Source organism: Chionomys nivalis, chromosome 8 (assembly GCF_950005125.1).
Source record: "Chionomys nivalis chromosome 8, mChiNiv1.1, whole genome shotgun sequence".
NCBI lineage: Eukaryota > Metazoa > Chordata > Mammalia > Rodentia > Cricetidae > Chionomys > Chionomys nivalis.
In genome coordinates this window covers 50,869,111-50,882,209 of record NC_080093.1, presented here as the reverse complement: position 1 = coordinate 50,882,209, position 13,099 = coordinate 50,869,111, and the positions used below count along the sequence as shown (strand labels likewise).

The 13,099-nt window shown below is 45.0% G+C and overlaps 1 protein-coding gene across 3 annotated transcripts in view; it reads right to left on the bottom strand.

The window, feature by feature from the left end:
* The window catches only part of Kdm2a (lysine demethylase 2A), a 75,826-nt gene extending 64,098 nt beyond the window's left edge, over nt 1–11,728 (bottom strand). Inside the window, exons 1-2 of one of the 3 annotated variants that reach the window (XM_057777257.1) lie at nt 11,638–11,728; nt 8,758–8,861 (exon numbers count right to left, since the gene is read on the bottom strand). In XM_057777257.1, the coding sequence (XP_057633240.1) occupies nt 8,758–8,799 (42 nt within the window). In that variant the 5' untranslated portion in view covers nt 8,800–8,861; nt 11,638–11,728. Of the gene's footprint in view, nt 1–8,757; nt 8,862–10,054; nt 10,803–10,925; nt 11,054–11,637 lie in introns of those variants that run through there. The other 2 variants (XM_057777259.1, XM_057777256.1) reach the window with 2 other exon arrangements.
* Nucleotides 11,729–13,099: the final 1,371 nt, after the last annotated feature.

Below are 13,099 nucleotides of genomic sequence, written 5' to 3'. Positions count from 1 at the left end.
AAATGCAAATCAAAACAACTTTGAGATTCCATCTTACACCTGTAAGAATGGCCAAAATCAAAATCACTGATGACAACTTATGCTGGAGACGTTGTGGGGAAAAGAAATTGAATTCTGCATTGCTGGTGGGAATGCAAGCTGGTACAACCCCTTTGGATGTCAGTGTGGTGATTTCTCAGAAAATTAGGAAACAACCTTCCTCAAGACCCAGCAATACCACTTTTGGGTGTATATCCAAAGGATGCTCAATTGTGCCACAAGGACATGTGCTCAACTATGTTCATAGCAGCATTGTTTGTCATAGCCAGAACCTGGAAACAACCTAAATGCCCCTCCATCAAAGAATGGATAAGGAAAATGTGGTACATTTACACAATGGAGTACTACACAGCAGAAAAAGTAACATCTTGAATTTTGTAGAAAAATGGATGGAGCTCGAAAACATTATTTTGAGTGAGATAACCCAGACACAGAAAGACAATTATCACATGTACTCACTCATAGGTGGTTTTTAAACATAAAGCAAAGAAAACCAGCCTATAAACCACAATTCCAGAGAAATTAAGACATCAATGTGGACACTAAGAGATACTTACATAGATATAATCTACATGGGAAGTAGAAAGTATAAAAAGACAAGATCTTCTGAGTAAATTGGGAGCATGGGGACCTTGGGGGAGGATTAAAGGGGGGAGGGGAACAGAGAAAAATGTAATTTCAATAAATATCAATCAATAAATAAATTTTCTAAAAAGCCAGGTGGCTGGTTTGAGATAGGTCTCACTATCTAGCTTGACTATCCTGGAACTCTGTGTAAACTAAGGAGGCCTCAAACTCATAGAGATCTACCTGTTTCTGCCTCTGCCTCCCCAGTGCTGAGACAAAAGATATGTAGCACCCACCACACTTGGTTTAAAATGCCAATTCTTGTTAATTTACCAAACATGTCAAAAGATATGTACCACCACACTTGGTTTAAAAATGCCAGTTCTTGTCAATTTACCAAACATGTAACACTTCATTATGTTCTTTTATATCTGTTAAAAAGTAAGGGTCGGGAGCCGGGCAGTGGTGGCACACGCTTTTAATCCTAGCACTTGGGAGGCAGAGGCAGGTGGATCTTTGTGAGTTCGAGGCCAGCCTGGTCTACAAGAGCTAGTTCCAGGACAGGATCCAAAGCTACAGAGAAATACTATCTTGAAAAAACGAAACAAAACAAAAAAAAAAGGTCGGAGAGATGGCTCAGTGGCTAAGAGCACTGGTTGCTCTTCCAGAGGTCCTGAGTTCAATTCCCAGCAACCACATGGCGGCTCACAACCATCTATAATGAGATTTGGTGTCCTCTTTTAGCCTGCAAGCATACATGCAGGCAGAATACTGTATACTAAATAAATAAAATCTAAAAAAAAAGCACCTGCACATTAAGAAAAAAAACTAAGAAATAAAATGCAGATTCTAGTAAGTACTAAACATAAAAGATACTCTATGCTATAAGAACTTAATAGGGGCCTAGAGAGATGCCGCAGCAGTTAAGAGCACTGGCTGTTATTCCAGAGGTCCTGAGGTCAGTTCCCAGCAATCACAGGGTGGCTCAGAACCATCTGTAATGAAATCTGGTGCCCAATTCTGGCATGCAGGTATACATGCCAGCAGAACACTGTTTTCTTAATAAATTAATTTAAAAAATAACTTAATAGGAAGCTCTGACCTGGGGGAAGACACTTCATAGGGTTGGAGAGGAGAGACAGCTTGCTTAGTAATGTGTGGGAAGTGGAGGAAGACCTGAGTGAATGTACAGAAACAGGCAAATCCTTAGTGAATATATATTCTTGACATGTCAAGGACCCAATGCCTCAGATCCATGGAAGGCAAAGCTCCTCCCCACTCCCCATTAAGGCTCAGAGGGATGATAAAGTCTTCCTCTGGTCAAGTTCGAACGTTCCAAAAACTAAAAAACTCAGTTCCTTACTCCAAAGTTTACAGTTCTGAGACTGCTCCCCCTATAGACATCTCCTTCTAAGACTGGTTAACTCACCCTGTTCTGTACATAATAAAGGTGTTAAGGTTCTGGGTTGCTGCGTAGTTGGTGCCACTCCATCACAGCCCACCTGACTACAGTTGTTCTGTACAAGTGTCTGTCCTTTCTTTATTACCTGGTAGTTCCAGTCAGGGTTCCAGGACCCAAGGCATACTGGTATTACTGGTGGTCAACAGTACTTGCTGCTCCTTTAGCAGACCTGAGTTCAGTTCCTAATATAGCTCATAAGCACCTTTAATCCAGCACCAGGGACTCTAATACCTACCCTTTCCCGACCTCTGAAAGCACATGCTCCCATGCATACGCACACGAATAAATATTAAAATAAATCTAAAAAATAATATGTTGGGGGCTAGAGTGATGGCTCAGCAGTTAAGAGCACTGGCTGTAGGGACCAGAGAGATGGCTCAGAGGTTAAGAGCACTGGCTGTTCTTCCAGAGGTCCTGAGTTAAATTCCCAGAAACCACATGGTGGCTCACAACCAACTATAATGAGTTCTGGTGCCCTCTTCTGGTGCTCAGGTAGAACACTGTATACATAGTAAATAAATAAATCTTAAAAAAAAAAAAAAAAAGCTTAGCTGGGCTTGGTGGCACACCCCTTTAATCCCAGCAGAGGCAGAGGCAGGCAGATCGAGGACAGCCTGGCTCACAAAGTGAGTTCCAGGACTGCCAGGGCTGTTACACAGAGAAACCCTGTCTTGAAAAACCCATAAATAAATAATAAACAAATAAATAGATGAACAAATAAATAAATAAATAAAATGCTTACGGGGAATAGTGATATACACTTTTAAGCCCAACGCTGGGGAGGCAGAGGCAGGTGGATCTCTGCAACTTCAAGGCCAGCCTGGTCTACATAGTAAGTTCCATGACAGCCATAACTATGTAGTAAGGTTTTGTCTTGGGAAAAAAAAATAATTAAAATAAAACAGTAGTAAAATGAAATGCTTTCCAGAGAAAAAGCTGATTAAGCATAAAGGATAATCCCATAGCAGTTCATATACAAATTCAAATAGTCTTTGTATAATTAGGAGAATCCTTGCAGGTAGGAGAAGTGTTTAAGGATTAAATTACTGCTAAACTGACATTGTTTTCTCCTTAAAAGTACAAAGGAAAGATCTTGGTAGACTAGCATTCAGTTCTACAAGACCAAAAGACTGCCAAATTAATGTCTTCAGGATGTCTTGTACTTCAGTCATGCCTGCTGCTACCCAAGGAAACCATTTCCCAGTATCAAGGAACCAGGGTAAACCAAACTAATTATTACAGTAAACTGGAGAACACATAACAGAGCAAAAGTAACTCAATGGTTCAAGGAACATAAACAGTCTCTGTCTTTTTCTAATGACCAGAAATGAAGCAAAAAGACATAACAAATTAATATTCCTTGGCATTTCCCTTCCCTTTGACTCTTTCCTAACCACCCCTCTCTTGATAATTATAGCACTGCCACCAGTACTTTACCCCAGAACAGATTAAATTGTGTTACATTCTAGTTTGTTCTTGGTGTACTCAGTTAACCAAGTCAGTAATATGAGCGTTTCAATGATATAATGGTACCACTATGTATATGCCATGAAAAAGAATCATGCTTGGCTGCAAAACATACTACACAGATAAAACTGAACTTCCCATCTTATATTCAGTTAGATATCATGAGTCACAGGAAAAATGAGGATCCAAGAGGTTTCCTTCAATATACAATTACTGAAAATTGACTTTAGAGAATAAAACTGGGCCTAGTATTAGTGGCACACACTTTTAAACCCAGCACTTAGGAGATAGAGGCAGACGGATCTCTGTGAGTTCAAGGCCAGTCTGGTCTACAATGTGAGTTCCAGGACAGCCAAGGCTACACAGAGAAACCCTGTCTCAGAAAAAAAACAAACAAAAGTTAAAAAAGTGTGCCCTATCTTAATGAATGTACTACACTATAAGATACAAAGTCACATCTACACCTCCTTTACATTTTCTCAAAACATCTAATAATGAAAAGTCTATGGTTTCTATAAGTATTTTTCTAATCATTCCCTTTAATTCTCCCATCAGCTCTCAATAATCCCATACCAACCTACTACTTGAATCACCAGTGTCCTAACTGGTCACAAATCCATTCCTGCACTCTCCCTGGGTTTATCTAAGGATAGCAATTCCAATCCTTTCTGAAATTCAGTCACAGATATTGTAATCTAAACATACTACCACTCTGTTGAGTCTCTGTCTTCCCAGCACATTCATAATATTTTGTCAATATTCTAACTTCTTCACTTATATAGTTATACTGACCTTTTTAGTTAGTGTTTTAATTGCTTGAGAGGTCTCTCAAAAAGTCAAATCCTGTGAGGTGGCGATAGTGCACACCTTTAATCTCACCACTCGGGAGGCAGAGGCAGGCGGATCTGAGTTCAAGACCAATCTGGTCTACAGAGTGAGTTCCAAGACAGGCTCCAAAGCTACACAGAGAAACCCCTGTCTCAAAAAATAAACAAACAAGCACATAACCAATCAAACAAACAAAAAACAAAAAACAAAGCTAACAGCTTAGTAGACCTTAACTAGACTGTCAACTTTGAATCTTAGCTCTGTCCCTTCTTAGCTAGATAACTAACCCAGGACAAATTACTTAAGGCATTATGCTTGTTTCCAAATCTATAAAGGGAATCACAGAACCCACCTTTGCTGGGCAATCATGGTGCACACCTTCAATGCGTAGGAGGGGAGGGGTGCAGGCAGGTCTTTTTAGTTTGAGGCCAGCCTGATCTACAGAGCAACAACACAGAGAAATCCTATCTTTTGTTTGTTTTGCTTTTTTCAAGACAAGTTTTCTCTGTTTAAAAGGCCTGGCTGTCCCGGAACTTGCTTTGTAGACCAGGCTGTCCTCAAACTCAGAGATTCACCTTCCTCTGCCTCCCGAAAGCTGGGATTAAAGGCATGCGCTACCACTGCCTGGCTGGAGAAATCCTGTCTTACAAAAAACCAAACAAACAAAAATTCACCTTAAAGGTTGTTGAAAAACAAATTAGCAAATGGTTTTGCATCACTTAAAGACAGAGATACACTCTTAAAACTGAATTATACTGCAAATGCACCCTTATAACATCATAGAGCATACTTACACACATAGTATATCTGTCCGCAATGTCATTATGACACATCACTGTAATCATTAACTGTATTGTATGGGAATAATAACAAAGATGTCTGTACATGGTCAACACAGACACATTCTGTTTTCAAGAGTTAGTGGATCATGGCTGGTTGGACTAGGAACTTTAAGGACCAATTGCACATTCAACTTATGTGTATTATTATCCAGTAACAATGAGCTATTTTTCCTACCACAGTGTGATACTTCTTTTATCTTTATCTATAACTCTTTAAGGACAAGAAAAAAATAATCAGTATTTTCATTTTTTTTTTAACATTTATTTATTGTGTGTATATAGCACGTAGTATGTAGCATGTGCAGGTAAGAGCCCTTGCAGATCTTAAAAGTGCATCAGACCCACCTGGAACTAGAGTTACAAGCAATTGTGAGGCATCATGGGGGTGGGGGTTGACTAGGAATTGAACCTTCACGTTAAGTCTTAAAACTCACTTTAAAATATAGTATATCTTACTTAAGACCCAGGTATAGTGTATGTAATCCAATACATGATAGAGGGAGAAGCAGGATCACTAGAAACTTGAGGCCAGTCTTATTTGCATAGCAAACCCTATTTTTTTTTTTTTTAAGACAAATGCTTAAAAAAAAGTGTGTGTGTGTGTGTGCATTAATTTTTAAAAGTTACATTATAAGGGCCTGGAGAGATGGCTCAGTTGGTAAAGTGTTTGCCCTGCAATCATGAGGACCTCAGTTTGATCTTCTGCAGTCTGGTAAAAGCTGAGTGAACATGGTGAATCATGCCTATAATTCCAGCAGAGGTGGAAGCAGAAGGATAAATTCAAGGTCATCCTCGGAAACCACGGTCTCTGTGAGACCCTATCTTCAAAAACAAAACAAAACAAAGGCACCAAAGTGAAAGCTGGCCAATCGGTTTAACCAAAATATCTTTTCTAAAAAATACAGGGAGAGCCGGGCGGTGGTGGCGCACGCCTTTAATCCCAGCACTCGGGAGGCAGAGGCAGGCGGATCTCTGTGAGTTCGAGACCAGCCTGGTCTACAAGAGCTAGTTCCAGGACAGGCTCCAAAACCACAGAGAAACCCTGTTTCGAAAAACCAAAAAAAATAAAAAAATAAATAAATACAGTGAGAGCAGTAAAGGAAGACATAACATCTGGCCTCCATACTTACACTCCAGGTGGGCACAAATATGGGCATGGGCACACACAAAATAGACAAAGTGAAGTGATCAAGGCCTCCACATGCAAGCATATACATATACACAAGCACAAATGTACACATATACAAAAATACAACATATTATTTTACACGACACTGTGAAATAGCTCATTAACTAAGAAGAAATATGCTAGTAAGGGTGGCATGACACAGGAAGAAATTACCTTACATAAGTTAAAAAAAAAAAAACAGGACAAAAGTCTCACAGAATCTCTAGATATTCTTACTTCAAGACTTCTCTACTTTGTTAAAAATGTGAGATGTTTTGTTTGCTGAAAAGGCTTTTCCTTTAAACACCAGACTTTAAGATCCTTTTTAGGTAGCTATCAAACAGTTCAATAATTCTATAAACTTGAAAAGTTAATTTCAGAGGCTAGAGAGATAGCTCAGCAGTTAAGACCACTTGTTCTTGAAGGAGACCCAAGATTAGTAATTCTGCACCCACATAATGGCTCACAAAAGTCTGTATTCCAATTCCAAGGGATCTGGCCTCTGTGGCATTTGTATGCATGTGGTAACATAATACATACATACATGTAGGTAGACATATACATAAAACAAATCTTTAAATTTATTTTAACTGTATGTATTTGTATTTATAAATAAATATTTGATTGGGTGTGGTGGCACACGCCATTAATCCCAGTACTTGGGAGGCAGAGACAGGTAGATCCCTGAGTTCGAGGCCAGCTTGGTTTATAGAGTTGTACAGGACAGCCAGGGCTACACAGAGAAATCCTGTCAGGAAACAAACAAAACAAAAAACAAACAAAAAAAGATTTTATTTATATATTACACAAATATTTATTTACATAGGTATCTAGATATATATAAGAGAGACAATTTTTTTTCTCTGTATAGCCCTGGCCATCCTGGAACTCACTCTTCTAGACCAAGGCTGGACTCTAACTCAGAGATCCACCTCTCTCTGCCTCACAAGCGCTGGGATTAAAGGTGTGTGCCACCACCACCCAGAATAAAATCTTATAAATGGATATGGATTCAGGGATATAAGATAAATCCCTGCAATACAGCTAACCAGAATATATGCACGTCAGATATACTTGCTGATACATGTCAAAGCATAAAAATTAGGTATTTTATGTGTTTTGTATGTCTGTGCATGTGTGTGCTTGGTACCCAGGTGGTCAGAAGAGGGTATCAGATCCTCTGGAACAGGAATTAGTTACTTGTGAGCCACCATGTGGTACCGGGAACTAAACCAGGTCCTCTGCAAGAGCAGCAGAGTGCTCTTAACCACTGAGCCATCTCTCTAGCCTTCCATACCAAATCTTTTTTTTTTTTTTTTTTTTTTTTTAACAAGCACATTAAAAGAAAAAGAAAAAAGAAAGCAGGCAAGGTAGTTCACACTTGAAATACCAGCATTCATGAGGTTGAGGCAGGAGGACTGCCACAAATTCCAGGCCACCATAGGCTATAGTGTGAGAAAGTATCTCAAAAAAGCAAACAAAAGAAACCTGTAGCCTTTTCTCTAAGAGTGAAGATCACCAGAAAATGGATTAGGGAACTATTTACTTACTTTTCTTCCAAACAGTCTAAACACAGAACCCAATAAAAATCACATAAGTTCTTCAGTAATATTCTAAGCCTATGAGTTCACCAGATCTCACATACAATTTTGTGGCTCTCCTACCCCACTCTACAAACTCAAATTCAAGTGTTTAAAATAACTGCACGGGGAATAATGCTAACAAAGGTCTCTATGACTAAGGAGAGACAACAACTCCTAGACTGCAGCAGAGAGGTCCTGAGAGGGAAGCAGACTAGAAACACCCAAATGCACATACAAGCTAATCCCTCCAAACTGCAACAAGAGTTCTTTCAGTAACATGTCTCATAAATTCCTTCCAAAATATTATGCCACAGAACTTAAGCAGCATCCAGTATTGCCCTCAATCAATCACATCAATAATCCTCCAAACTCACCAAACTGTTAACTTATTAAAACAACCAGTTAACTTACCCCCCAAAAATCCATAGCTTATTAATGCCCTAGCTCAAAACTTACAAATTTTAAATAGTCAAATAATGCTAATTTATTGAATAAAACTATCCTTCCTTGGTTTTTCCCAAAATTTACATTCTAATATAATGTATTCAATTAGATTTACAACAGTATTGCCAAGTTAAGAATCTTAGTCTGGTTGCAATCCACAAAAACCTTTCATTTGCAGTTTGCAATGATTTCTATAAAAGTTTAGGCTGTAATTCCATTTCAAAACAGGATGAATTAAGGGTCTAACTACTTGACAAAAAAAATAGTAAGATATTATTATACCTTCACCCCTCCTCTGGTACATGGAAAAGCCATTTAAATAATTACTTTCAAAAAAAGGGAGCTGAAAATACTAACCAATCTCTGGCTGTACCGAATCCTTTCTTCTTCAGGTTCCATCTCTTACTCTTCTGATGAAAGTACTGTAAAGAAACCACTCTGGGACTGCCTTCCTCTTCCTCCTTAGGAACCAAATTGCAAAGGAAATGAACAGATATAAGAACTCATTCTCAAACTTAAACATCCCTCATTAAGTTGAAAGTTAAGAATCCTTTCCCAAATTTGGAGCCTTTACCCACATGGGCAAATGGTGCCACGTCTTGTCAACATTAATCACATCACAACTATAGAACCCGGTCACATCGTTTGTTTCTGCCCATAGGATTGCAGTTAGCAAAACTTTCCGGCAACATCAGCAATAAATAGGTTAAACAGATTAGATAGACAGACAGACAGAGGAAAAGCCTCAGGACTTACTCCCCGCCTCCCAATTTTTTTGAAATGGGGTCTCTCTACATAGCCTGGCTGTCTTAGAACTCAGTATGTAAATCAGGCTTGCCTCAAACTCAAACGAGATCCGACTGCCTCTGCTTTCCGAGTGCTGGGATCAAAGGCGCGTGCCACCAAACCCAGCAAGGACTTTTATTTCTAAAGCCTGAATGACCAGTTGGAAGTACGCGCAAAACTAATCCAGATGCTAAACAAATGAGTTCTCAAACAAGTAATGAAAAACTATCAGCAAAAAGGGCAGATTACTTTCATCAAAAAGAGGGCAAGAAAAAACAGTTTTTACAGAAAGACTCCAAACCAATGCCCCATAGCCTTCTAGTAAGACTGCGCACAGTTGTTGCCTTCCCAGAACTACCCTCCACAACACAAGGTGTACAACTCGGAAACAAATTTGAGAGTTGCAATACGGAGGCAAAAACACCATCTGATCCAGATGGGTAAATAATAAATGAAACGACTATTAAATAAAGACAGGTTGGCTCGTCAATCAATCCATAACACCAAGAAAGGGTTTTGATTTTTCTAGATATTCTTTTTGCTGGATAATGGCTTCCATTGGGAATGCAAATGTTTTTCTCTCTTGTAAATATATTACGGCCACGTTAACGGAATCCTTTCAGGGGACCCGATGACATAGTTTGAGAGTGCAGTCCGTGGCACTGCCTTCCTCTGCCTCGGTCGTGAGGGCCATAGCCTGACCCCGGCAGGGCTGGACAGGAAAGCGGCAAACCTCGACTGCTCCCCCAGGGAAAAGGCGTTTCTATGGTTCACCCCTTGCAAAGAAATAAAAACTTTACATCAAGTCTTTAGATCAGACAGGGAACCAAACTTCCCAGGGCGGGGGAGGGGGAGGGGAAAATCTCACCGGGGATTTTGTTCTTGAGTTCTTGTCCAAGAGAGAAGATTCCAAAAACAGAAAAAAATTAAATCCCTAACGTCGTCTTCGGTTTTTCTGTGTATTAACCCAGTATCCAGACACGGGTCAGAGCGACCCGGAAAAGAGGAAACAGTTACTGAATCAAACCTCCTCTTCGGGCTTTACAGACTCGGAGTCCGAGGCGTTAGGAGAGGAGAGCAAGACACTCGGCGACTCCCCCGGGCCGGCAGTCAGCAGCCCCAGCCCGAGACCTGGGCACCCGGCCGCGAGGAGCACCCTCCTCTCGGTACCCTCGGCAGAGCGCAGACGCTTCCGAAGCCCAGGAGCCACGGCCGATCAGCTGAGATCCACCCGGCCGACGCTCCCCGCGCCGCCCGGCCCCCCGGAACGCGGGCCCCGGCCCCGGGGGGCGGAGGGGGCGGGAGGAGCGAAGCGCTCTGACTGGGGGCCCCCGGGTGCCTTTGCGTCGTCCCCTAAGCCGGGGCTCCGCGCTGCGGGACGATCCCCCCACCCCCCCGGCTACTCCCCAGTCGCAGAGGAGGGACTCCGGGGGATGGGCCCCCTGTCGTTGCCCTTCCACCAGCGGAGCCCCCTGCCCGGGAGAGGAACAGCCGCGACAGGCCCGGGAGCTGGAAAGGTGCTCCGCGACCCGCCGCTACCGCCGCTGCTGCTGGGGAGGGGTGTTGTTTCCCTCACACAGGAGGATCCGCTGAACCAGCCGCCGCCATTTTGAACCCGTCAGATTCTCACATACACACAGCTCCTCCGGGCTCACTGCGCAGGCGCCGTCTCCTCACCCCCCCCCCACCCCCGTCGTCTCTCCACCCCCACCTCCTTCAAGCCTCCCTGCGCTCCTTACCGCTTTCCCGGACACACGTGAACGCGCACGCGTCACTCCCCTCTAACGCGGACACGCCGCCGGCGCGCGCACGCGCGGATGCGTCGGCCTCGAATCGCCCGCGCCCCGCGACGCCGACGCGGTTCCCCGCCCTCCCCACCTCGCGTCAGCCCGCAAGCCCTCTGGCCGGCCTACCGCCCCCGCTACCTGCCCGCCTCCTTCCAGGGCACCGGCGCGGCGGGAGGCCTGCGCCTGCGCGCAAGCTGCGAGCCTCCTCCGCGGGCTCCCTCCCCCACGCCGCACTCTCGACACACACACGCACACACATGCTCACACGCGCGGGCACACAGGCACACACACACAACTTCGCCTGTGACCCCGCCCACCGCCGGCCGGCTGCGCCGGCCGCCCTCCCCCACCGCTCTAGGCATGGCTGTGACCCCCGACCCCCACAAAACACAACGTCCCCCCACACGCAGTGGGGAAGCATCTCCCCTTCCCCTACTGGCATCTCTGCCCTAGGCGCCCAGACAGCCAGACGACCGAGGGCCAGGCGGCCTGTGCCAGGGCAGCCGTTGGCCGCCTCAGCGCGGGGTCCCCCGGGGTCATGCCATGGGAATGGGCCAGAGCCGGGCGCCGCGCTCGGGCCTGCTCAGCCCGAGGGGGCGCAGAGAGGCGGCGTCTTCCCGCCGGCCGCCCTCCCTCGCGCGCCGGCCGGTGGACCGAGGCCCACCTGCTCGCCATTCCGGAGTAGGCCCCAGCACTCCCGCTGCAGGGCCTGGCCGCCGTTAGCACGGGGGGTTCCTCTGTGCAGCGACCCGGTTCCGCCTCACCCACTCCTTGCCGCTCCGAAGGGGCAGGAAACGGGAGTAGTAGCATGTCTGTCCTAGGCTCCGCTCCCTCAGGGGAGCTCCAGACGCTTGACAAGGGCGTCCACAGGTGCTGTGCGCGACAGTGGGATCCACGACGGCTCGGGGGCGGCGGCGGCCAGCGCACCCACCGCGGGCCACAGGCGCCCGGGGAGGTGGCCCAGGAAGCCCCTGCTGTTGGCCACGCTCAGGTTTCCGTCGCGCCGGTGCCCTCGGCGGCCCGGGTGGGACGTGACCCCGCCCCCGGCGAGTCGGGGCGCCCCCCACTGAGAGGGGCGCGGGCCGCCCCTAACCCCAGGGCCGCGGCTGTAAGGGAGGCCCAGCCGGGAAAATGTCTCCGGTCTGTGTGCGCAGCTTCGCGCGAGGGTCAGCGGTGGGGCAGCGGCGGCCCAAGCTACTCGGCCCTGCCCACGAACGGGCTCCCACGGCTCGACAGCTGCCCGACGGGCTAGCAGGCTCCGGACGTCGACGAGCCCAGCCAGAGGTAACAGAGCAATGCCATGCGAGCAGCCCAACTGCGCTCAGGGCAGTTCCCCAGCCAATCTCGTGCTTTGAGGCCCGTTTAAATTGTAAATCCCACAAAGGACGGTGGCCTGGACGCTACACATCCAAGTGCTTGAGGTTGGCACCTTCCCCTTGCTGAGTGGTGTCACACAAATCTTTTTCTCCCTGCCTTGATTTCCAACTCTTCAGCTTGATCCTGTAGAGTGTGGAATGGAAGAGGAAGAGCGCCGTGTATCTATCAAAAAACGTCCATAAACAGCCTTCTAGGTCTTTTAGGAAGACGTTAGTGATTGACAGTTGGAAAAATGATGCTTTTTCTATCACACTTTGAACTGACGTAAAGACTCTCCTTAAACACAAAGTATTATTTAATAAAGCATAAGCTTTTTGCTAAGGCATACGGGATTTTTACAGACATTCTCTGCTTTGTTTCACATCTTTAGTAGACAAGAGAAAGAACTTTGTGTTTTTAAACTTGTTTTAAAGATAGACAATTGAATTATAAAGTAAACCGCCAGCGTAATTACTGGGAGAAGAGATCCACAGTTGTGCGGCTGTCAACAGAAACATCTCACAACAACAATGGTTGGTTAGTATAGATTCATCATCCTGCAGCCAGCGAGCACTTCATCAGTTGAGCCATTTTGCCAGCTCCAGTGTCTGTCTTTTTTTTTGCTTGCTTGTTTGTTTTTTGAGACAGGGTTTCTCTGTATAACAGAGCCCTGGTTGTCCTGGAACTTCTCTGTAGATCAGACTGACCCGGAACTCAGAGATCTGCCTGCCTCTGCCTCCTAAGTGCTGGAATTAAAGTTGTGTGCCACC